Raw genomic sequence first — 25,374 nt, 5'->3', positions numbered from 1 at the left:
AGACTGATTTCAATATTTTTTGCCCATCAGGTGTTCCCCACAGGGATAAAACACCTCATTTTTGTAGGCACTGAATGGTTGTCAGAATTCTTGTGATTTTTCACAGGCAAAGTTGAGGGGGACTTATAATCCTTCTTCATGGCTATATCCATCATTTAGGGCAGGTTTTATGGAACATGGTATTTTCCCACTTTAAATGCCAGGAACATTATCGACTTGCTTTTTTTTTCACTGGATTACGGTGGCTAAAAGAATATTTGCAGTCTAGCTCTGATTTGCTTTAAAGCAGCTGGAGCTGCTACTAGGCTGGCATAGGTCATCCCAGGCCCAATATCTGTCACAAATTCTGATATATAGCGACACCTTATCGATGGACTTGGTCTCATAATTTATTAGATTCTTCTACCTTGAATTAGTATCACCTGGTCAGTCAAAGAATTATTTCTCATTGTATGTTTTTTCAAAAGATTACTTCTATGATGGATTTCAGGTCCAGGCCACACGTCTCACTCCGACAATTAAGGGGTTGCCTAGGCTTGCACTGCATGTGACTGCATTCAAGTTAAGCTTTTCCCAATTTTATTTGTATACCAGATTTGTAATTTTCTTTTTTACTTGTTTAACTGTTTCCACTTAACTGAACATAAATAATATCAACTTCCAATTCCTTGTATTCACAAGAGTATCACATTTGTAACACCACATTAGCAGCAATACTAGACCTAATGAGACAAGGAACTTATACAGAATTTAGCTAATTTATATACTTTTCTGACATCATCATAAGTTTTCCTTACTCAATCTTTTAGTGCCCCCGATGAAACAAATTAAGGAAAAATGATGACAATTACCATTTAAAACAACAGTGACTACCTGTTTATCGTAGGAAGTTTCAAACGACATTAATGGAATTCTTTAATGCAGCGGTTCTCAATCTTTTGACTAACGTGTACCATCTAAACAAAAATTGAAAACCTTTAGTATCACCACCACTCTTGAACAAAGTTCAGATCACATAAATTTAAGAGTGTTAAGAAAAAAAAACTCAATCAGGATGTTAGGGTTTTACTTTTTGAATTTAATAGTTAAAAATATCTTGCTTCTTTGTATGCTACCAGTTGAGAACCCCTGGTTTAATGTATTTACATATGAAATTTCTGATTAAATGAATGCAATTCTTTAACATCATGTATGAAATGAAACTTTTGATAAAATTAGCATATGATTAATTAAATAATCCACTCCTATGGAGCCTTATGTTAAATTTACTTTATAAATAAAGCCTTACGTTAAAAATCACTTTATAAATAGTTTGCAGTAAAAGATCCAATATCTTAACATTTATTTACATTATTCCATATACACTGCTCGCCATTGAAAATGCAACACCAAGCACTGAGTTATGCGAATGATGTGAAATGCGCAGCTCTCTGACGCAAAAGAAGTAAGATATAAGGGAAGGAACGTGCAGAATGGGCAATATTCGTCTTGTTATTTCTGCCAGATGAATTATCGAAGAAAGTTGGTTTTTGTCATGGAGGATATGTGCAATAGGAGAGAATGCCAGGCCACCAACAATGAAGGCACTTCCAGCGGATATGATTTTACGAGGGGTAATGTGATCGGACTAAGAAGGGCAGGTTGGTCCTTCCATCAAATCACAGCTCATACCCACATGGATGCGAGCACGGTGCATTGGCTATGACGAACATGGTTGGAACAAGGAAATGTAGGAAGAAGGAAGGGTGCAGGTGCAGCTAGAGTGACGTCAGCATGGGTGGAGCGATGCATCCGCCAAAAAGCTGTGGCGGTCTCGCAAGTCACTTGTACTGCGATTCTGCAGCATGTGCAAGATAACCTGGATGTTCTCACAACGACCAGAAACATTTCCCGTCGATTGGTTGAACGTGGCCTGCACTCACGGCATCCGTTAAGAAGACTGCCATTGACCCCACAGCATAGATGCCAACGTTTAGAATGGTGCAGGACTGGAATGATGTGGATGACAGAATGGCAAAACGTCGTGTTTCTCAGATGAGTCACGCTTCTGTTTATCCAGTGACAGTCGCCGCATACATGTGTGGCGTCGACATGGAGACAGATCTAATCCGACAGTAACTGTTGAACGCCCCACCGATCGACAATGTGGCATAATGGTTTGGGGAGCTATTACCTACAATTCCAGGTCACCTCTACTTCATATTTAGGGCACTATGATGGCCCAACGATACTTGGATAATGTACTGCGGCCGGTGACAATCCCTACCTTCAGGGGCTGCCTAATGCAATTTTTCAGCAGGATAACGCCCGACCACACAGTGCTCGCAACTTCCAGCACGCTATGCAAGGTATAAGGTATACAGATGCTTCCCTGGCCACCGTACTCTCCTGACCTGTTACCAATCGAACATGTGTGGGATGCGATTGGACGCCATTTGCAGACTCTGCCTTTGCCTCGTTTAGAAGATGAACTGAGGAAATTGGTTGAAAGGTAATGGAGAGCCATCGCTCAGGACACCATCCGCACTCTTACTGACTCTATGCCTAGACGTGTTTCTTCGTGCATTGCTATCCGTGGTGGTCCTACTTCCTACTGAGCCGACGCCATTCTCGCTCTGTATTCTGACTATCATTTTGAAATAAAGATCACTTATTGCTGCTTACTGTCTCTGTCTTTTTTCCCAAATTTCATAACTTTCTGACAACTCCTTCTTGGTGTTGCATTTTCAATGTCAAGCAGTGTATATATCTCCCAGGCACTTTTACTTAATGCTTTGCCAAAAACAGATGTGCTGCTCTTACTGAAAAGGGTTATTTTAAAAACACAAGTTTTTTTGGGGGGAGATTATTAAATACAACCCAAATTATTACATTAAAAATCAATAATATGTTATACCTACAACAGAACTTTCATTCTTTAACAGTAACTTTTTTTAGATCAGCCTCAATAAATCACAATTGTTGGTCACAGCTAACTAAGTGTATGTCAATCTCAAGGTTCAAGTTTGAGAAACACTGCTCAAAGGAATTGATCCTTACTTTTTCCTACATGTAAGACTTTCTTACGACAACGACAGAATTTTTCAAACTTCTAAAAACTTGCAATCTAAGGTATCATATTATCAAGTCACAAACTTCTGGCTCTTTTACTTAAAAACCTTTTACAAACCTTCATATTATAATTTACATAACAAAACAAACCAAAGATGATACTTACTTTGTATTCCCCATACAAAGTATCCACAGGAAGTTTATCTTCTTTTTGAACCTTCCTATATAAACAAATAAAAAAATTAATACTTAATTTTAGAATAAAAATTTACATAGGTTCACAGAAACATCTAGATTTCAAAACAAGAAATGTCATAATTACCTTCCATTCAATCTAAAGAACTCAGATTCAAACTCTCTTAAGATTTTTCTTAAATGGCGTTTTTCGGACTTAACTTGCTGCAGCTGAAAAATCATCTCCGACCTTGGAAAAAATACAAATTTTCAAACACCTGCTAAAACTATTCTTAAGTAATTACGATAACACAAAATCAAATGAAACCGAACACTTTTTAAATCCCAAACATGCACAGAAAAAGAAAAGTATAAAGTATGTTCCATATACAAAAGCTGCTCATAAATTTTTTTAAATTTTTGATAAGAAAATGAAGAAATAAAAACTTTTGTCATACGTAGCTAACTACCTTCTTTAAATATAGTTCTTGTTTTCTTTTTTAAAGTGAAATTTTTAAACACACAATAGAGTAATATTCAGTTATTTAAAAACCACATAGCACTGCCTTTCATATGGAGGGGGGATACTTCAAAAATAGAATATTTGGTCTAAAAAGAAACTTACCAGCCATTAAAATAAATAAATAAAAAAAATTAATCAAAACTGAATTCTAAAAGCACTAAAAAGGATAATGTTTCTTATCATTATCTAAAAGATGTGACATATCTTGCTCTAATTAATATAAATTCTTAATTACATATATATTGTAATCCTATACTGCTATAATTTGTAACTGCACAGCCTTAATTCATGAATTATCACATCCAATAGTTTGAAGTTTTGTCATCTTAATGCCACTTTTAAGCAAATAAAAAAAATCTGATGTGTACACCACGACTTCCTAGCATGGAATATAAAATTATATGCATTTTTTCCTACATTTCATTTAAACTTTGTTGACAGTGCATAAACCACAATAGAATAAATGCACTCTTTAAAATCCACTATATTTATTTACTGTAGCGACATTCTGACGCTGGGTTCACTTAACAGCATTACATACAATTCATTTTATAACTCAGAATGCATAAAAATTATACCATCTGAAGAATTATCTAATCATTGCCACATGTTCTATTCAAATACTATAATAAATCTAAAACCATGTATAAAAGAGAAAAAAAAGAGTGCTGCTTACCTAATGCGCATGCACTACTCATGAACAATCTTCTCTGTCCGAACCACACTGGCAAAAATATTTGCTGCTAATACGAAACACTTATTTCCTCAAATTTCATAAAAGATATATTTCTCACTCAAAGCTTCATTAAAAATTAAAAGATGTAGAAAAACATAGAGCACTAACTACGTTAAAACAATTTAAGAAGAGGAAAGAAAATTTGAAGATTTTATATTACACCCAAAAGGGCTTTAATATTTTGTGCATTACCTTTGTTAAACATCATGCTCTTTGCACTTAAAACACATAAAATTCAACTCAACAGTTATACCACAAAATACTTTAAAAACAGCAAAAGAGCCTAGCTGGAGATAATTTCTCCTCCCCGTACAGTGTAGCCATCGCTCGCTTTCAAATAATTGAGTTTGTTAATCAAAAACTCGTAAAAGTTTTACAAAATTTGAAACATATAATAAAACAAATTCAAAATTCAGGCTTCGAAGTGCCCATGTTTGGTTGCAAGACTGCATTATTCAAAATTCGATGTACTGTAGTTTTTCACAATACGAGAAACATTCATGCAGATTCTTCATCATTTAGTTTCTTTAAATATAATACATGGCAATAATATTTAGTGACAACAGTTTGAAAAGCAAAATCGATGCAAAATGCCGTTTTGAAATTAATATCCCTTCGGGGCTAACGCCCTTTGTTCTAAAAAAAAAAAAAAAAAACAATTTTTACAATTATGAATTTCTGAGCAAAAACAAAGCAATTTGTCCAACAGGCAAGAATGCAGATTTTTCAGTGCACAGAACTAAATGTTTCCTTTGAGTCCCACTCAGCAAAAAGACTGAATTTACTATTTTGCTGTTTCAAATGTAAATAAATATGGCTGCTATAGTAAGAAAAATAGGCTTAGTCGCACAAGTAGTGCATGCAGATTAAATTAAAAGCATAAAAACCTTAGCCGGAAGACAAGAACATAATGCAATTATTTTTAAAGCAAAAAATCTGCAATTGACCAGCATATGAGAATAAAAAAAACTGAGCTCATGCAGCCAAGTAACAGACTGGGTATACATATTTATATACTTTTGGTCTGGCTGATTGTAACAAAAAGGGAGGTGTATAACTACATGTTATAGCAGTCCTATATGCAAATTATCAACGTTCTGAAGCTACCTGTTTTGAGTTATGCAAGATACATACGTACAGACACCACAAAAAAATCTCTTTTAATCCATTTTAAATCAGTTTTATAATTCGTTAGGGGGAAAAGAGACCTACATTCCTTCCTTACATACGTCACGCAAAAACATCATTAAATTGCATTCAATAGCGGTCAAAATGGATATTTTTGTTGAAATATGATAACGGAATTTTTCCAGATTACAATACTTCCTTTACTTCGTTCAAAGATACCTGTATGAAGTAAATACATAAAAAGGAAGGAGTAAGACTAATGCAGACACTATGACTTCTTTGTATAGCTTATTAAAATATATACAATTTTTGCTGCACTTCATTTAAACTTATTCAGTTAACCAATGCCTCGCAACAAATGAAAATGACATAAAAAATTGCAAATTTTGAAATTAAATATCCCGGTCAATTTTTTCATATGCGAGTCAAACTTCTTATTTGTTCATAATGAGTATAAAGCCTTCCCATATATACATTTAGGAATGAGAGTATCATATTAAAAGTTAGATTTCATTATTTGCCAAAAACTAATTTATTTTTAATTTGGCATTGCCAAAATGAATATTTTTATCGCTTAATACATTTCTGTTATTGGACATATATGAATACAATCAATGACTGAAAAAAAAAAAAGAGAGAATAAAGTGTGTGTATATGTATAGTATATATAATTATAAACACAAAATTGATAATTTATCTCCCTCTCTCTCTTTCTCTCTCTCTCTCTCTATATATACATACAAGTTTGGTCCTGCCAATTGCAATTAAAAAAAAAAAAGAGTTACATAAACAGATGATACAGCAGGCTAATACACAAAATTTCAACATTCTGTGGCTAATCCTTTTTGAGTTGCGAGATACACTCATACCTACAGATGTCACAAAAAAATCCCTTTTATAATCCATTTTGGGGGGGGAGGGAGTCTTATTCTACATGAAGTACATACGGATATCATGCAAAAAAAATCGTTCGAATGGATCTGTAAATGGTAAGAATGGACATTTCTGTTGTAATATGATATCCGAAATTCTTTCACGATTGCAGTGCTTCATACAAGGAAGCAAAAAAATAGCTCACACCTGAGAAACTATGACCTTTCCCCCGTTACCTATAGTCATTACTTAAACAATTTTTTAAAAATTTATCAGGCATTCATATTATAAAAAGTAATAAATTAATGTCTATAAATATGCTAAAAGAGCTTTTCAAAATTATTGCAAAATCTAATCTAGTATTATTGCCTCAAGTGAAATTCATTTTTTACACATTTCATAATTTTCTGTGAAGGTGCATATATTTATAAAATAACACCTTTAGCTTCCGTCTAAGTTTAAAAAAAAAAAAAAAAAAAAAGATGGTCATATAGTACAGTTTTTAAAGTACCTTTCAAGAAGAAGCCAAAAATAAATAAATAAATAAAAATTAACTTCATTTGTGGAACTTTTCAATTTTTTATATTAAGTAGTTTTCTTTATCTCCAACATATTCAGATATGTGTAAGTTTTTGCTGTAAAATTCCCTTTGCACATTTTTGTGAAAATTTCCCTAAAATCTAATTTTTACTTTCAAGAAACGGTAGACATGCTTATGCAGCATTAAGAGCATTACCTGTGCAGCATCCTTTTTTGTAAGTTATTCAAAATATTGATTAAAGTCAACATTTTTAAGTCACTAATTTATTATTCATATGATTTTATAGTTAAATAGTAAAACTCAATAGTAAAACGGTAATGCAACAATACCTAAACAATAAAGTATCTAAAGTATTAACTTTAAAGAAAATAAAGAGAAAGTACTTACAAAGGCAGCTCATGTACATTTGAATTATCATACTTCGATGCTAAAAACTGTGAACTAGATGTGCCTTTATGAAAATCATCTTTTATTATAATTTCACTCAATTTTTCTTCACCCTTTCTAACGTCTGCATTTTCATGACTTTCAGTTTTCTCAACATGTTCTTCCTAAAAGTAAGATGTGACTTCAATGCATGATAAAAATTATAACATAAGAAACCACAATACATTTCAAAAAGCAATTAAGATAAATGAGCTTGTTTAAGAAAATGTTCCTGCATAAAAGTTTTAAGCTGCTACAGTCCTAACAATTTGCTATGTAATCATTACATAAATTTAAAATAATTATAGTTATTAAAAATAGTTTACAAATACTAGTGGTCTTCAAAAAATAGAAATAAGTAAAGTATCTTACTGTAAGAGAACGATTTTGAGGAGAGGTAAAATCCATGGTTTCATGCTCCAAGATGGGCTGTAGTTCACTGCATAAGTCTTTATTTTTGGACACTGCTCCTGGAAATGAGCCAGATCTCACGAGCAATCTTTTGATGTTGCGATATCGATCATACAGTGGCCTGATGGTATTGCGATCATCTTTAGCAGCTGGCTTCCCATGAATACTTTCAAAATGTAACAATGCTTTTTGTATTGCAAGTTTTTCATCTTTAACTTGATCTGTGGTCATGGCCTAAAATCAGAGAGATAGTTAGAGAGAGATAAAATCAGGAATATTTTTTGCAAGCAAAATTATCTTCCTGGAACAGTAAAACAATTTTAGAACATAAAAATAACATATTTATAGAAAATAACTTTTTACAAATTTACCTACTTTTTCCAGAAATATAAAACCAAAATTTTCCTACACAATTCTTTAAATTATTTGACAACTTATTTACACTTAAGTGAAGCAAACCGAACACTAATACTAAATTTTTCAAGTTTTAAACTTCTACAACTTGACTATTTCATATGTTTCATATAATTAAGTTTTAGTCAGAAACAGAAGAAAAAAAAATAATTCAAAGTTTTACAAAAAAGTTAAAAAATAATGGTAAAAGCTTTACTTTGTTAAAAAAAAAATACTAGGTAATATTAGTTCAGCAAAGATTAAATGCAATGATACAGCTTATATGCACAATCCTACAGCCTGATTATAGCCTATCACAGAGAACATCAAAAATCAGATAATTAAATACCAAGGGAACCCCCTTATACAATAACACATACTGAACCAACCTAAAATGTAGATAGTTCCAGATTATATCAGGAGATCAAGCAGTGTCTTTATAACATACATATACATAGAAATTTCTCAGGTCAGAAGAGGTGGACAAAAGTGAATTTTCTATGCTACAGTGGACCCTGAGCAATATTATGAACTTTAACAACTGTAGCAATGTTCCTGCTGGAACTTCTAACTTTTCCTCAATTAGTTTTCTTTCAATCAAATAAACAGATAACTTCCATTTTCATTACTAATTTCAGTCTAGTGATTAAATGTATCACTACAGGATACATTTATACAGAGATTTATTTTCTCTCGCAATTCTTTTATAGATGACCCTTCTTACTTATAAAAATACGTTGCAGATTTTTTTATTATCTTGGTTAATAAACTAGAGGTTTACATTGTAATATATGTTTAATCATTTCTCTGGGTTTCCTTCTGTTGCCTATGACACCTTGAAAGGCAATGATAAAGCTTAATATAAGGAATTATCAGATTATAAAACTGAAATATTTAGTTACTATTAAAAGTACTCCCCACTGCAAATCCATACATTAATGGCAACAGTTTCAAAACATGACAGATCATGGACCACAGAATAATGGCTTCAAATACAACATGTAGAGGCAAGTTAAATAAATAATCATTGTGTTTGCACAGTTTTGCAATATCACAAAATTATTCAGGAGGTAAATAGTTAAAACTCATATACACAGGTACTTTTTTTAATCCCAATTCCTGAATACTACACTACATAATACATGAGAATATGCCTTTATTAAAACTTTTTTACATACTTGTTGCTTAGAATAAAACCTTAGGTTTCTCATTTAATATTAGATTATGTACTAAGCAGTACATACAAAAAATATATATATAAAAGTATTCACACATGGAATCCTGTAAGTTCTGTCATTATAAAACACAAAGATTCCAAAAACTTACATTAATCAGAAATGTGTTAATACATTGACAATCTTTTAAGACAATAATGGCTCAATGTTTAGTCACACTTTTTTTCAAACTGTAACTGTGAAGAAAAGTTTATCATAAAACACTCATAAGAATTAAACATGCGGTATTTAAAAATAAAATTTATCATACCATATAATTAGTTATATATACGTATATCCAAAATGTACCGCCTTTCTAGCACATATAAATAACAAGCAAAGTCCTACTTTGCATACAAAAATTTCCATTATCAATTATTTTAACCCATTTAACGCCCAGCGCTCCATTAACAATCTGTATAAAATATATTATCCTAGTTATGTTTATATATTATCCCAAACTTTTTACATAGATTTTTAAATCTATTTTTATTTTTAATTCACTGGATACAAACAAAAAAAAAGGGGGGGAATCAAATAGTAAGAAAGGGAGCGCCAGCCTCAATCTGGAAGTTCCCATACTAGAAGTACCCTCTGAAAAATCTACTGGATTATCAATACAAACTTCCATTAACTTAATATTTTCCAACAGTTGAATTCCTCTCCATGATTTAATAACATTCCTTTTATTCAAAAAATTAAACAATTATTCTTCACATTTCAAAAAGCATGCTCTCCATTTTTTCTTAAGATTTAAAAAAAAAAAAAAAAAAAAAAAAAAATCTCCCTTCCCTGAAGCTTTACAATGTTTAAAAGCAGGCTCGTGCCAACAATAGGTGCACGCAGAGTCAAAAAGACGTCGGGCAATCATTAAAACAAGCAGTTCATTTCACTGCCTGCTTGAACAGGAAAATTCTTTTCGTATTTAGGTATCTAGGTTACTCGGGTAAAACCTGGGAAGCTACTGATTAGGATCTGTGTCTCGGCCATGGGTGTTTAAAATCAGTCTCCACAGGACTGGAGTCGTTTCTGGCAATGGCTACTTTCAGGCTCGGCACAGACCATATGGTACTATCATATCTTGCTCGTGCTGTTGGCTGTGGTGGAGCTATGTAATCTGATATTCATGGTTGTCCGGGATGAAACACCCCCATTGATGGAATTGGCGAATTCAGCAAATCTTTAAACTCCTTGAGGTTTCCAGTGGGTGCATGGAGCTCCAAAACTGCGTATTCGTATTGTTCTTTGGTTTCCCCCTGGGGGGGGCGCCTAAAGCCGACATTTGTATACCATGACGTAGTGTTAGCAGGCCGGATTGGTGGCCCATTTTATCTTACATTGTTTAAGTGACTTCTGCTGTTCAGGTTTGGGGCCCCTGTCGATAGCAGATATTTTTACCATACCTTCAAATAGGGACGTGGAATGCAAGTTGCTGAGTATTCCTGTTGACTCAGCTTAGTCTAAGCTCGTCGGCTCAACCAATAGGTTAGCGCTTCTAGGATCTAGCGCTTCTTGGGGTTGGGGCATTTGGTTACAGCCAAAAACATTGCGGCAAAAACGTCACTGAGAAAATAATGCAAGGCGAAAATGCTGTGGTGCAAAACATTGTGGTCGAAAATAAAATGGAATAAACGGAAACAAAACAATATATAATTTTCACTGAAAGAATATCAAATTAACAAAATGTGAAAGAAAATAATTTGATAAGTAATTAAAAAGTAATTAAAGAGTTTTTATAGAGGTTATCTCATACAGTTACAGATATTTCTCTTTCTATAAACTTTTTTGGAATATATTTTTCATGAAAAATTATCAGTAAAACTAAAAAAAAAAGATTAATTTATATATAACCTTTATTAGTTAACTATATAAGCTTAAAACTTCTATTAAATGCTATACGTTGCATTAATTTTCTACTCATTTTCAGTTTTAAATGCTCAGGTTTCCTTCTCACTTTTTCAACAAAAATGTATTAGTTAATTCAAATTATGAATTATAAAAATAAATATAATCCTCTTTTCTTCTTGTACTCACAATTCATTACGCAAATATGCATTTACAACTTTTTTTAAAGACTGAAAAATGTATGTATGCGATGTTAATGTCATGCAATGATTTGTACTCATGTCTTGAACTCATTTCTTCAATACTCATGTCTGTATTTTCTAAATTAAGATACCTAATACAAATTGATATCTGCTCTTGATAGCAGGCATCAGGGGTACAATCGTGTAAAATTGAAAAATGCTTTGCCTATTTGACCTTATTTAGAACAACTTGCTTTATAATATTCCCTAACGAGCTGTTTTATTTTGAATTTTATCTCCAAAGTAATGAAGCATATTTTTTTAGTTTTAATTTTATTAATATATACAGACATGATACGATGATGCCAGATTTTGATATGATACGATGATCATTGATCATTTTTATACACTGTAAAAAATTGTTTCTTTACAATAATTTGTTACTAGAAGCTTTGTTTTTTACCACAATATTTTTGACGACTGTGTTTTTAAACTGTGAAGTTTTTTAACCGCTTTATTTTCAACCACGATATTTTGGATCTGTGATGTTTTCTCCTCGACGTTTTCATCCGCAATGTTTTTGGCGGGCACCGGGCATTTAACTGTGTTAAGGCAGCCTCGAGCTTGCTAGGTCTGAGTGCCTCTTCCTCCTAGCACACTCTCTTATTTGACTGAAAGTTATAACTAAGGCAGGAGTTTGTCTCTGGTGTTCTCTTCTGTCTTATTTGAACGCGAAAATACTTGATGCCGATGTGTATGTAAGGGTAGACGCATTTGACAAATTGCTTAATCATTATTCTGTGACTACTGTTCGATCATAGTAATTTGTGCAACATTTATCTTTTTTTGAGATTACTTGTTGTTATTGTTTTTCTACATAAAAAAGGGTAAGTGCTGTTACATATTATGTTAAATTTAGGTTAATTTTTTAAAGTCCGAAAAGCAACGATTTGAGCATAACTACTCAAAAACTGTTTACCTCTCATGTTTAAACCACTGTTGTATTCTTGGCCACGTAAATTACTGATATCTAAACCATTTTCCTATAAAGTCTTTAATATGAATGTTGTTTGTCCTCCACAGGTCATATCTGTTGCAATACAAAATACTAAAAACCTTTCTTCAATACTCATGTCTGTATTTTCTAAATTAAGATACCTCATACAAATTGATATCTGCTCTTGATGGCTGGCATCAGGAGTACAATCATGTAAAATTGAAAAATGCTTTGCCTATTAGACCTTATTTAGAACAATTTGCTTTATATCATTCCCTAACGAGCTGTTTTATTTTGAATTTTATCTCCAAAGTAATGAAGCATATTATTTTAGTTTGAATTTTATTAATATATACAAACATGATACGAAGATCCCAGATTTTGATATGATACGATGATCATTGATCATTTTTATACACTGTAAAAAATTGTTTCTTTACAATAATTTGTTACTAGAACCACAGAGGGCTAAGTTTTGTTTGGCTAAAAACTGAATGGTATAGATAATTAATTCTTTCAATAATATCGCGCCAATGCTTAGTCTCTTTATTTAATAAAATTTGAAATTCCGAATTGACATCCGAATTAATCGTTCTAAGAAATCGAATTAATCTCTTTAGTTGTTTGGCAAAGTTCGAGAAAAGTACATCTTAAAAAAATTACGTCCATTTTTGCCTTTTAGGAACCTGAAACTAGAAACCAAGTTTTGGTTTTTTCTTCCGGCCGGCTGTATTGAAGTTAAAGGTTATTCCCGGGTGAAAACACTTTCTAACTCTTTCTAATTATTAGGTTCTTTTGGTAATTTCAATGGTAGCTGAGATGTTGATGCACAACTAGTGCTAGTAGCATCAGCTTGGGTATTCCTCGGGTTTAGGCAAAATTGAGTAATTTTAAAGTTCTGGTTTATTTAGTCTTCCTCTCACTTTCTTTTCTTCATTACGTTCTTTTACTTAGACAGTATTTTCTGTTTTTCTTCTGACATCTGGGGAAAAATAAAAACAGAAAAAGAGGAAATAAAAATAAAAGTATAAAATAAACTACTATAAAGTAATTTCGAGTAATTAGGCTCAAATCGTCGCTTTTCTGAATTAAAAAGCTAACCTAAATTTAGCATAATATGTAACTGCACTTACATTTTTCTATATAGACTAACAATAACAACAAACAATCACAAAAAAAAAAAAAAAAAAAAAAAAAAAAAAGATAAATAGTGCACAAATTAATATGGTTGCAACATTAGACACAAAATAAGTATTAAGCAATAAGCTGACCTACAGTCAGCCCACGCCCACATAATTCCTCGTGGCAAGGAGAGCAAGATACACGTGCCGCCGGCAACAGCCGTGAGCATGATTTACAGATAACGGTGCAATTTAGCTCAGTTTTGCCCCCAATTTTGATGGAGAGTGCTCTGGAAGGGCAGGTCCGAGCGTCTCCCACCCCTTTCTCCCCTACCACCGACCTTTTGAAAGCACTTTTGCCTAGCATAGATAGAGTGTCCCCATTTTTATAACCAAATGGAAACTATATATTTACGGATACCATGTCTTCTCCAGGATTTGAACCCGGGCCTTTCGGCACGGCAGTCAGCAACGCTAACCACTATACAGGTTGAGCGGTGTTTTATAACATAAATGTATGTACGTATAAATATGTTTGAGTGCGGGTTTTAACAAAGCAAAATGTTTGTATATTTAGAAAAAAGATAAAATACATTTTTTTAAAGTTTTTCATATTATTAAGTTAATAATGCTTCATTTTAAATATTAACCATAAGCAATGTTTCGTTAATATCATCACTAGATAATGGTGTTCGTTAGACATTTGCACGACGCCGCCGATCAGGCTTGGCGCGGCCTGTTTATGAGAAAATATTTACAGTCTTAATTGACACTAATAAGTTAATCTACTCTTTAGTTATACAGTGCTGGTCCAGAAATGATGTTATCTAATCATTCTGCAAAGATGCTAACACAATTACAGGATTATATTGATCAGACAAATTTCACATCAGATTACCTCTACGTTCTCTGGCCTGTTTGCAGTTTTTCTGTCATCAGCCAAAGACTTCATTGTGACACCAAATGAATCTTCTACTGAGGGTTTTGCTCCTTTACTGGTGGCTTTCTGAAAGTGGTTTGTTGTATCACCTAAAATGTGAGAACTTCTGGTTGCATGCCAACTGGATGCCGAACTCACATGTTCAAGATGAGATTCTTCTTTTAAAGCTTCAAAAATATTAAAAAAATAATAAATAAGTTTCTTGTATGAATCAAAAACTGTAATGAAATAAATACAAGTTCTGTCGTCACAAAAACAATGCTAAATAACTAATCAAAGTAAATCATTCTAGCACACATTTATGTTAATGATGATCTTACAAGATAATTCCAAGCTTATGCCAGAATTTTATTTTGTATTCACCATAACAATGTACATCAACCGAAGATGCTAACTTCTAAAATGCAATTTATATTAACTACTGATCAATAAACAAATTCGTTTCGCCTTAGAACCATTCGGGTGCGATAAAAGGGACTTCCTGATTTTCCTGCACATCGTTCATGCAGTTTATTTTTCAACACCAATGTGCTGATTTTCCCCACTTTTTTTACTTCGAAGTATTTCTAATAAATGTCTGTTCAAGATCAGCTTTTCGTTTAGGCTCTGTGCTGCTAAGAAAAGGAAGGATAGTGAAACCTACTTGTGATATTGGACTCTGCTTATCTTCAAGTTTCAGAATATTTTGAATAATAATGAACGATATAAGCTCGATTTTGAAAAGAAATCAGAATGTAAGTATTTAAAAAATGCATGTCCCTCCCTAACATTTATTTTCTGAAATTAATACATGCAATACTTGAAATACTTTGCTGATTTGAATACATGTAATGAAATTGAATACCAAATTCTTTGTAAAAAATATGCTTATTTTTGGTCAGAATATTGCAGAAAAATGAAACTTTTAAGTGGTTATAGAACATTTCGCACATACCAATTTTTATGAAACACACACAAAAACACCACTCCCTGACCTTAAGACCATTTATTCCTTAATATACATTCCTTGAAACTTGATTTGTAAGTCACAGCTATATAAAATATATTATCTCAAACTTTCTACTTCGATTTCTTTAAAAAAATAAAAAAAGGTATTTTTATTTTTTATTTGCTGGATACAAACTAAAAAATTAATTAAATTGGAAGAAACATGCCAATGTAAAACTTAGCAAAAACAGCAGCCTTTATTTTAGTATAGACAAAGATCCCTCTTCTTCAGGAGGAAAAAGTTCTCTTATTTAAAAATCTATGCCAAAATGAGGTTGCTGTTTTGCTAATTTAAAAACTTAATAACCATCATCATTGGATTAAATGCTGACAGCAGAAGAAAAATCTTAACTGTGTGACAACTACAAACCAACAACAGACAAAATTCGTTAACCCCTTCGAGCCGGGTAGCGAAAACGCGCGCTTATCGCGGAGGCCGGCAGTGTCTTCCGTGAGCGTCTCTCCAGGGCCGGGGGCTTTTTTGCTACTAAGCCTAAATCCATGAAATTTCCGAAGTATCAGCGCATTGTTTAATAATGCTCTATAGAGTATTTAAACGGTTTATGCTTTATAGATATTTTTATATATATATACTTTAATTACCTTATTTCTTGTTTAAATGCATATTTTACACATTTTATTTCAATTACACACCATTTTATGACTTTTAACATTATAATCTGAAAACTAAATATATTACTTAAAATTCTCTTTTTGTATGAAAAATTTTAAAATGGGGATCTACACACAGTCCTACGTTACATTCCTTTAACTCGTAATAACTCATTTGCCGTTTTGGAGGATTTTTCCGGGAATGTGAACATACGAAGCATCGTCGTCTCATTTTCTTATCAGTCTCTTCTGAACAAAGTTTTGGAAAATGTCTTTCAGTTAATCTTTCAGAATCAATATCAGAATATCAGAATTTCAGAATCAATATCTGAAATATTTTGCATCATTTCTGCTATTTCATGCTCTGTTAAACATTTTCGACGCTTCGACATTGAAACGGTAAAAACAGAAAGAATTCACGTCTAACAAGATCTAATTATTTTCTAAAAACTGAACTGTGAACGGAAATACTCAACGCTTTAGCGCATATAAAACTTCTACTTACAATAAACAACTACCACGTGCGATTTAAAGAGACGTCATAAATCATGCCATTCGGAAACATTTAGTTCCCCGTTTGTTTATATAATCAAAAACACACGTATGTGAATCATGCTTCTCTCATTTCAAGTAGAAGGTCTAATGCACATGTATCTGAAACCATATGGATATACAGTGCCATCTTGTGGCAGAAATTAGAGTTTGAAAAACGTTCCAAGGTACTGGCACAAATACGTGACAGTCGGTAGAGAATGCAACAATGCTCTGGCACGCCTGCGTGTCGGCCGGTAGATAAGTGTGCTCGTTGCTGGCACGTATACGTGACAGTCGGCGCGAAGGGGTTAAAGCCAAATGAAGCAAATAAAATGCTATCTTTCATTGAAGAGCTTTTCAAGTTTAGTAAGTAAAATTTTGTTTAAACCTGAATGAAGTGCCAGGTCTTCCACCTCCAAAACTGAAAAGTACAAGTCTGATGGAATATAAGAATGCACTTTCACAAGTTGATTTAACCACCTGGTTAATAATTCCTTTTACTTTTGTTCTCATCTCCTTTAATATATGTAAAACAAGGACAGAGATTTAAAACAACAATAAAAACAAAAAAACTTGCTCCAAGACACATCCTACTCTTGCAGAATTCATCAGTTTTAAATTCTACATACCTGCTCATGGTGACAACTGTTACGTACATGTACACACAAACATCCCCCTCCAATTTTTTCCCCTTTTAACTTTGGAAACTATTTAATTAATAAAGTTACTTACCATCAAATTTCAGATCTTTCATTACGGTAATAGTTAATTGCTTTGTTCAATAAAGAATAAATTTTAAGCAAGCAAAATGTGAATTTTCAGACAGCATATTAAGTGAAAAATTTTAAAGTAAAAAAAAAGAGCAAGGGGGGGGGGAACAATTACATCATTTAAGCAACCAGTTATAAGTAACAGACTAGCAATTTGACAGCACAGTTAGTTATCAGCCACAACCTAAAAACCTATGTCCATGACCAGCAGATAAACAAATTTATGCCCTCCCCCAATGATCAATTTCAATGATTTTATTGAATTTCATTGAAGTGGGAAAAACAGAGACACAAAGGAAGTATAGAATAGTAGCTTTTGAGTAGACTATGAGTTAATGACATCACATGTTCAAAGATTTCTAGACAGGAACAGCAAATCTTGAATCTTACAATAATCTTGAAAATATTCTTGTACAGTCCAATAAATATATAAAATGTATCAAATAAAATGATTCTGAATAAAAATATTTTAAGTTACTGCATTAGTAAAAATTAGCATGCACTGCATTATGTTCAATAAAAGCTTATTTCTTCTAATTGATAAATATGAATAAATTATATTGTACTTAAAATTGGTTAAAAATCTAGTTATAAATTTGAAAACAAAAGTTACAAAAGTTCAAGGATCTTGGACCAAATACACCATTCGAAATAAATTTTTAAAGTTACAAAAACCTTAGCCAAATATTAGACAAACAAATTGGTTGCTAAGCAATGCATTGTTAAGGGAGTATAATTTTCAGCTGTATTACATACAATGGTACATACAACTTTTTACATATATTAATAACATAGTATTTATGAAAATATTTCTCATGCCATTTTTTGTAAATAAATTATTCTTTTAATTATTACCAAGAATGATAATTTATTATTAAACAATCTGCAATAAAAGTATGTCATGCCATAACAAAAGAATTACCTAATTAAACTTGTTTCTAATAACAAAATGAATTATACTGTAAAATTAAAGAAATTTTACTATAAGAAACACATTCAAATTTTCCAGTAAATCAACATATAACATGCAGAAATTTCTTTACCTTTTAATTCTTTTCTAGCTTTATATAAATCATTCATTAACTTCTTTGCTTCTGAATTATTAGCTTTTTCTGCATGAGAAGGCTGGGAGTAAAAAAATAAAAATTAATATTTCATGCTAATATGTTATCTAAACTTTGAATTAAAAATAAAAACAAATTCTTTAATTTCTTAATATTATTGAAATTATTACCTTATATCCAAATTCAGCTTCAAATTTTTCATCAAATTTTCTGATTCGTTTTTTAATACCTAGTTGAGAAGGCAATATTGCGAGTTTAAGTTACTTCTAATAATTTATTCCACAGGGATATGTATATTTAAACATTTTCTTATAGTTTAAAATGAGGAGAAATATATTACATACTGTGAATTTTCTTTGTAAGTTGCTTGATGGAATCAGACACAGCACTGCTTTCAATCAAACTGAAAACAAAAACATTTTGTTAAATATTAAACTGTTAATATACTGTTAAGACAATATTTTCAGATTAAAAGATTCATTCCCATGCTACTTATAAGATATAACAAAAATTCGACTGCCATTTAAAATAATGGCAGTGGAATTATTGGTACTTTCCGCTATATGGGCACAACAAAAACAAACAAAAAAGACATTTTTTATTATAACAGATTTAATAAAAATTTGCATAGGGGCCATGAATAAGGAGATATGTTACAACTTTATGTAATTTTCGACACATAAACTCTAATAAGCGTAATTATGCCATTTTGCACTGCCTCACATTCTTTCAACTGCTTGTGTACAACATCCAGTTTTGTATAATTGTGGTTAATTGCAACATGATCATATTCTGCTACTTTCAAATTCTCTGTTTTATATTCTTTTCAGAAATAATTTTTTTTTTTTTTTTTTTTTTTTTTTTTTTCAATCGTGACAAGAGAAGTTTTAGTTGAGTGATCCAGAATGGCTACAAGAAAACATTCGTTAGTTTCTCTACATAGGTGTCCAAAAGGCTTTGGCCAATCTCTACCATTCCGTCACTTCTACCAATTTAAACTTCAGCCCTATATAATAAGGCATGGGACAAACCTCCCACCAGTAACTGTTCTAGTTAATGATTGTACTGAATCATTTTGAATTGCATATTACAAAATTCAAATGAGGTGAGTTCATGATACCAAGATTAGATAAATTTTACAACTGAAAGAAATTTAAGTATGATCATTCAAGCTAATAGTAAGATCTAGTTATTTTTCTCCACAAGATATATGATTGCAATGTCATTTTGGTGTATTGTAATCAGTAAAACATTTATTTTTACAAAATCTTCACCTATAAGAATTCTGTTATCCTGTAGAATTTCACTGCAATCTTCTGATCTTGAGATAACTCCCAAATTACAAAATCCACTTTTTTCTCTATTAAGAAAAGTGCTTTTAAATCAAAAAATGCACACAAAACATTCAAATAAATATGAAATGATTTGTGGCAAGGGTTGGTTTCAGAGCCAATGAGGCAGAATTTTTAGAGACACACCGAGCAACAAAACTAGAAATGGCAAAACTTTTAGAATTTAGGACAGGGACTGGGAACAGAATTTAGGAGAGCATTAAGCAGCATAATTAGGAAGGCAGTGGCAGAATTTAGGATCCACAGAGAATGCATCAGGTAGGAAAATGCCCAGCGCCAGCCATGTGTATAATGCATTGAAACATATAAGGTGAATCTTTTAAATTGTCAGTTTTCAATTTCTTTATTAATAGAAAATTTCTTTTTTATAAATGCCTGTCTATGTGAAAAGATTAGAAATATTTTTTATATTTTCCATGCTTGTGTCTAGTGAAAAGTTGAGAAAATAAAGAAAAATTCTTTTTTTATAAATGCCTGTCTATATGAAAAGATTAGAAATATTTTTTTATATTTTCCATGCTTGTGTCTAGTGAAAAGTTGAGAAAATAAAGATAAATAAACATGTTAAGAAAAAGACTTCTAGCATCAAGAAGTAAAACATTCAAGCATGGTATTTTCACTGTCCTTCCAAAAATTCTTCACAATGTAAGAAATTTATCATAAAATTTCTGTAAAATACATCCATTATGTGTTAATAAAATGAAAACATTTTTGATTTTGTCACATTTTTCTGCAGCCTTGTAGAATTGTGGGTCTGTAAATCTTGCCTTCAAATCCTTCTAAACTTTCCAAGTTGCAATGTCTAAAATCCTAAAGAAAAATTAGCCCTACCAATTCTGTAACAGGAAAAAGGCCAGAAATATTAAAAAAAAAAAAAAAAGGAAAAAAAGTGGAAAATTATTTTTATAGAGAAAACTTATGCATATTCTGATAATTTTGAATATTCTGAAATAATTGCATGGGAAAACTTCTTACCATGAAAAAATTTAAAAGAAAAATTTTTTAGTTATTTACATAGCTATTTTGCTTTCGCTATTAACTGTTCTGTAAACTGTGTTTTATAGCATTTTATTACCTTGTTTATTTTTCATATTCAAAATACTGTATATAAGTCACCAAAACAGAAAGTAATGTCTCTTCATAATATGACAGCAAAAAAAATATATAAATGTTTTATTTTAATGTAATTTCTTAAATATAATTTCAATACATTATTTAAAAAAATGGAAAATTCCCAGATTCTCAGATTAAAAAATTTTCTATAGAAACTGATATTAAAATAGCTGGAATATTGATAAGTCACCAAATTTCGAGCTGTTTCATAAAAAAGAATTCACACCACAAAAGCAGAAAGTTGTTTAAGAGCTCTTCATTAGAAAAAAATGAAATAATTTTGAAATGCTTATGTTTCACGCCTTGCTCAGAAGCTCCAGTATGCCCACCCTCTCTCTATATTAGAAACAGGAACAAATTATAACCCATGAACAGATTCAAAAGATAATCACATTTGTCAGTGAATCACCAAAAATATTCTTCCAAAATGATAATTCACACTCAAAATAGCACTTGTAAAAAAAAAAAAAAAAAAAAAGGCAAATTTCAGCTGAATAAAATTAAGGACCTTCTCATGATTTTAGCCGAAATTAAAAACTTTTAAGGACCAAACAATTGATTTAAAAAAATTAAGGACTTTTAAGGATCGTACGAAACCTGAAATCTATGTAGCATAAATGAAAATTTTTCAAGCGTCACTGCATCATTAGTTACTTTCAGCTATTTTATGCAAGAATGCATCATGAAATAGCAAGTCTAGTTTTCTTCATTAATATAAATTACTTTTAAGCAAGTTAATGCATTCTTTTAATCAAATAGGCATATTTCATCAAAATAGGCATTTAATTTTATTTACTTAACAAATTACATTTACAACAGAGCAAATTTTAAAAAACTGAATATAAATAGGGGGGAAAGGCATGAAGTTAACGAAAAAATTATCTACGTACTTCTTAACAAAATCCTCTTGCTCAACAGGAGGTGATGGAGGTACACTGGGATCCAAATGAGTACTAAAAGAACATTTTTCATAAAGTTAGAATATTGTTAAAAATAAAATATTTATATATAGCACATACATACTGCATTTTGATTTGCTTATTTAATGAAGTCAACATTTTAGATTTAAAGTATACAAAAATCCCATGCAAATATTGGCTCCTCATGAATTTTTCATCTCTTTCTCATGCACATACATAAGCACATGATGGTGTGGTGTATTTAATTATGGCAAAGCACACTAGGGCTATCTGCCTAAGGGAAGGGATGCCTTTCGTGGAGGACTTCCTAAGGGAAACTGGCTCGTATACACGTTATACATGGGGAAAACCACGAAAATGCCCATGCAGCCAGCCCATTCGCGGGATTCGAACCTCGGACCGAACTACCAGTGTTCAGCGACTTTACCGCTCGGCCGCTGGTGGGCTACATAAGCACATGATGATGAGACTAATTTTAACTTCTTAATTTTTGAAAATTTGACTGAAGATGAATTTGCACTATGAAATACATGGGACCTACTTTTGTTTGTTTACAAAAAATATTTATATATTTTTAAGAAATAATTACTGCACTAATAAAACGTTTTTTTTTGGGGGGGGGCACAAATGTTTTAAATTATAAACATTATATGATGTTTTTTAGCTCATTTCAAACCCAGTTATTAAATTTTTCCCTCTCATGATTTGAGTAACTAGCAAAAATACCTCAGAATAAAATTCTATCTAAACAATTTCCTTCGATTTTAATCTTTGATACATTCCTTTGTCGAGTTCAAAGAAAATCCATTAACATTTTAGGATTATATTTTCTTTTATAATGTGGGAGCTTTCACCATGTTTGTCACTTAGAAATTTCTAAGTTCTCAGGAAAAAAACCAATACTGAAGTTCAGAAAATGAATTTTGGCCTATATCTTTACTTTATTCAAGAAAGCCTGTAGGACTTCAATACCTTAAATTCAATTTTATACATCATAACTTTAAAATGTACAATCAACATTAGGTCTTTGATTTTAAAAAACAATTTTTACCTTAATTTTTGCCACAATAATTCTGGAAAGAATGAATTAACTTGTTTAAATCTATAAAAGCATATTTATTAAAGGTGTAAGATTTCTTTCACAACAGGACACATTTACATTCTCGTAAGAATGGATACTGAAGTTCAAAAATCTAAAATGCTAAAGTAAATTCTAAGAAAATGGAGTTTAGAATTATAAAAGCAATTTTTTTGCATTCCCCCTTTTTTTTTTTTTAAGATTCTTTCAATTTTGTAATTATATAAAAGAAAATTCTAATTTAACTCTTTAACAAGCAAAATAAATTTCAAATGACTTACCTTCTGTATGATAAGTAGCTTCTATATGCACTTGGTGATAATGGAGCTTCATAGAAACTAAAAATGAATAATATTAAAAAAAAAAGCCCTGTACTGCAGATATTAACAATTTAAAAAGTATAAGACTGTTAAAAAAACTCAAAATTTATAAGCTTCGAATTTAAATTTACAGAAATGTTTCACACTTCCAGGCATTCTCAACATACTTTGATTTGCGAAGGCTTTGTACAGAGGGAGAGAGTAAAGCATCATCATCCTGAGCATCCTTCATCATAGGCCAGCTTGAATGATGCTCGGAACGGACAGGCTCTACAAAATTAAAATATGTAACTTTTATTTGTATACATAACAGCTTTCCTACTGGATATAAAATATTATAACATGATACTAATGGAATTTCAAGCATGAATAATTCCACAAAAAAAATTTTTTAAGAGCTAGTATTTGTGATAAAAAAGATAACTGTTTACAATGTGCATTGAGAATAGCTAAGACAATCTACGAACAGATGTCAATGTATACAAAAGCTGCTTAATCTGCTTTTTTGAATACATCTGTAATAGTTAACTTTTAATAAATACATACCAAACATAAGCTAAAAATATATCTAATTCTATTTATACATGGAAACTTCTGTTCATCTATGGCAATTCCTTCACAATTTTAATTTAACATGTTTGAGCGGGAAAAATGGGAATTCTTATTTTACAATAATTATTTAGATCTACCATAATTCAAAGACAGCCCTTTTAAAAAAATCACTGCATGAAATTAAATCTGGGGGGGAGGAGATACTTCATTATTCAAGATCCCAAACTTTCCATCTGTTGCAAAGTAGCCTTACGATCACATTTTTAAATGCTTTGCACTCTAAAAATATACTAGATAAAAAATTTGTACACTAATTTCAAAAATAGAAACTACACTAATACAATCATTTACTATAAAACAAACAGCAATTTAAATATATACGTCTACACACAAAGCTAAAAAAGTCTTCTATACAATGAAAATCATTTAATTGTGTTTACTTAATACAATGTGTCTACTATTATCACATCCTTGAATTGGTGAAATGCTTTCATTGCAAAGAGACAGTTTGATTTCACTTATGCATATTGTAATTATTTTTATAAATTTACTAAAAAAAAAGTGACTGAATTACACTCAGATACATATCAAGTTTAATACGATTTATTTTAAAACAATTTACTGCATTAAATTTCCAAATGATCTGAATTTTCATTTATGCAGAGTACTTTTTTTAATACAGTTTCTTTCTGCATTTTTGGAAGATAAACAAAACAGAATAAAAATGCAAACAGATACAAAAACAGAACTTGATGTATTGTTCTAAAGACTTCCTTTACTTTTGCTTAAATTAGTTTAAAATTAATCCTAATTAAGTCTTCATTAAAGTTAGTTTTAAAAATCTATATTTTGTGATTATATACTTAGCACTCTAAAAGATTAACCATTTACAACAAATTAAAATTGCTTCAAACTTACCAGAATCCTCAGACTCAAAAAGCATACTCCAACTCAATGACAGGGAATTATTTTCAGATTCTGAAGTTCCTTCACTATCAGCTCCTGGTACTGGACAACTTGCTGATCTTGGAATTCGAGCTTTCCTACTTTCTTGAAATTCATCCACTTCTGTATTTCTATCGGAATCTTCATTTTCAACCTCATTTTCCTGCCCAGCTACATCAAACTCCATAGTATTTACATCAGTTAATTCAGCAAAGGAATTTTGCATTGACCCATAATTAATAACCTTCTCAGGACATGGAGATTTCTCACTGGCAGAGCTAGAACTGTTTTCACTGACATTTGCATGACTTGCATTATGCCAAGGTAATACTGTCAGCTCCTATAACAAATAAGAAACATTTTAGGATTTACATATTTTAAATTCCACTGATACATTTTAATTATCATACACTGGTGAAATAATATGTTAAGTACTGTCCTAAATAAAAGTTTGTCAAACTGGGATCCAAGAACTAAAACCGATATCATTCTAGGGATATATGATGATCATATGCAATTGATGTTTGGTAGGTCTTGTAATTAATTATACCTCTCTCAGTGAGTTAAGCACT

At 31.4% G+C, this 25,374-nt stretch overlaps 1 protein-coding gene across 5 annotated transcripts in view; it reads right to left on the bottom strand.

The window, feature by feature from the left end:
* The window catches only part of LOC118180007 (protein FAM13A-like), a 123,537-nt gene that overhangs the window by 5,543 nt on the left and 92,620 nt on the right, over window positions 1-25,374 (bottom strand). For all 5 annotated transcript variants that reach the window (XM_085813318.1, XM_085813316.1, XM_085813317.1 and 2 more), the window contains 12 exons: window positions 24,776-25,142; window positions 23,473-23,575; window positions 23,267-23,323; window positions 21,878-21,940; window positions 18,867-18,925; window positions 18,693-18,751; window positions 18,502-18,583; window positions 14,514-14,722; window positions 7,825-8,097; window positions 7,414-7,577; window positions 3,374-3,475; window positions 3,218-3,272 (listed from right to left, as the gene is read on the bottom strand). In XM_085813318.1, the coding sequence (XP_085669444.1) occupies window positions 3,218-3,272; window positions 3,374-3,475; window positions 7,414-7,577; window positions 7,825-8,097; window positions 14,514-14,722; window positions 18,502-18,583; window positions 18,693-18,751; window positions 18,867-18,925; window positions 21,878-21,940; window positions 23,267-23,323; window positions 23,473-23,575; window positions 24,776-25,142 (1,593 nt within the window). The remainder of the gene's footprint in view (window positions 1-3,217; window positions 3,273-3,373; window positions 3,476-7,413; window positions 7,578-7,824; window positions 8,098-14,513; window positions 14,723-18,501; window positions 18,584-18,692; window positions 18,752-18,866; window positions 18,926-21,877; window positions 21,941-23,266; window positions 23,324-23,472; window positions 23,576-24,775; window positions 25,143-25,374) is intronic.

Source organism: Stegodyphus dumicola, chromosome 3, assembly GCF_044657685.1.
Source record: "Stegodyphus dumicola isolate Sdum_Otavi_A_Nest chromosome 3, ASM4465768v1".
Classification (NCBI taxonomy): Eukaryota; Metazoa; Arthropoda; class Arachnida; order Araneae; family Eresidae; genus Stegodyphus; species Stegodyphus dumicola.
Note: the sequence above shows the minus strand (reverse complement) of the source record. Positions and strands in the feature narration are given on the sequence as shown.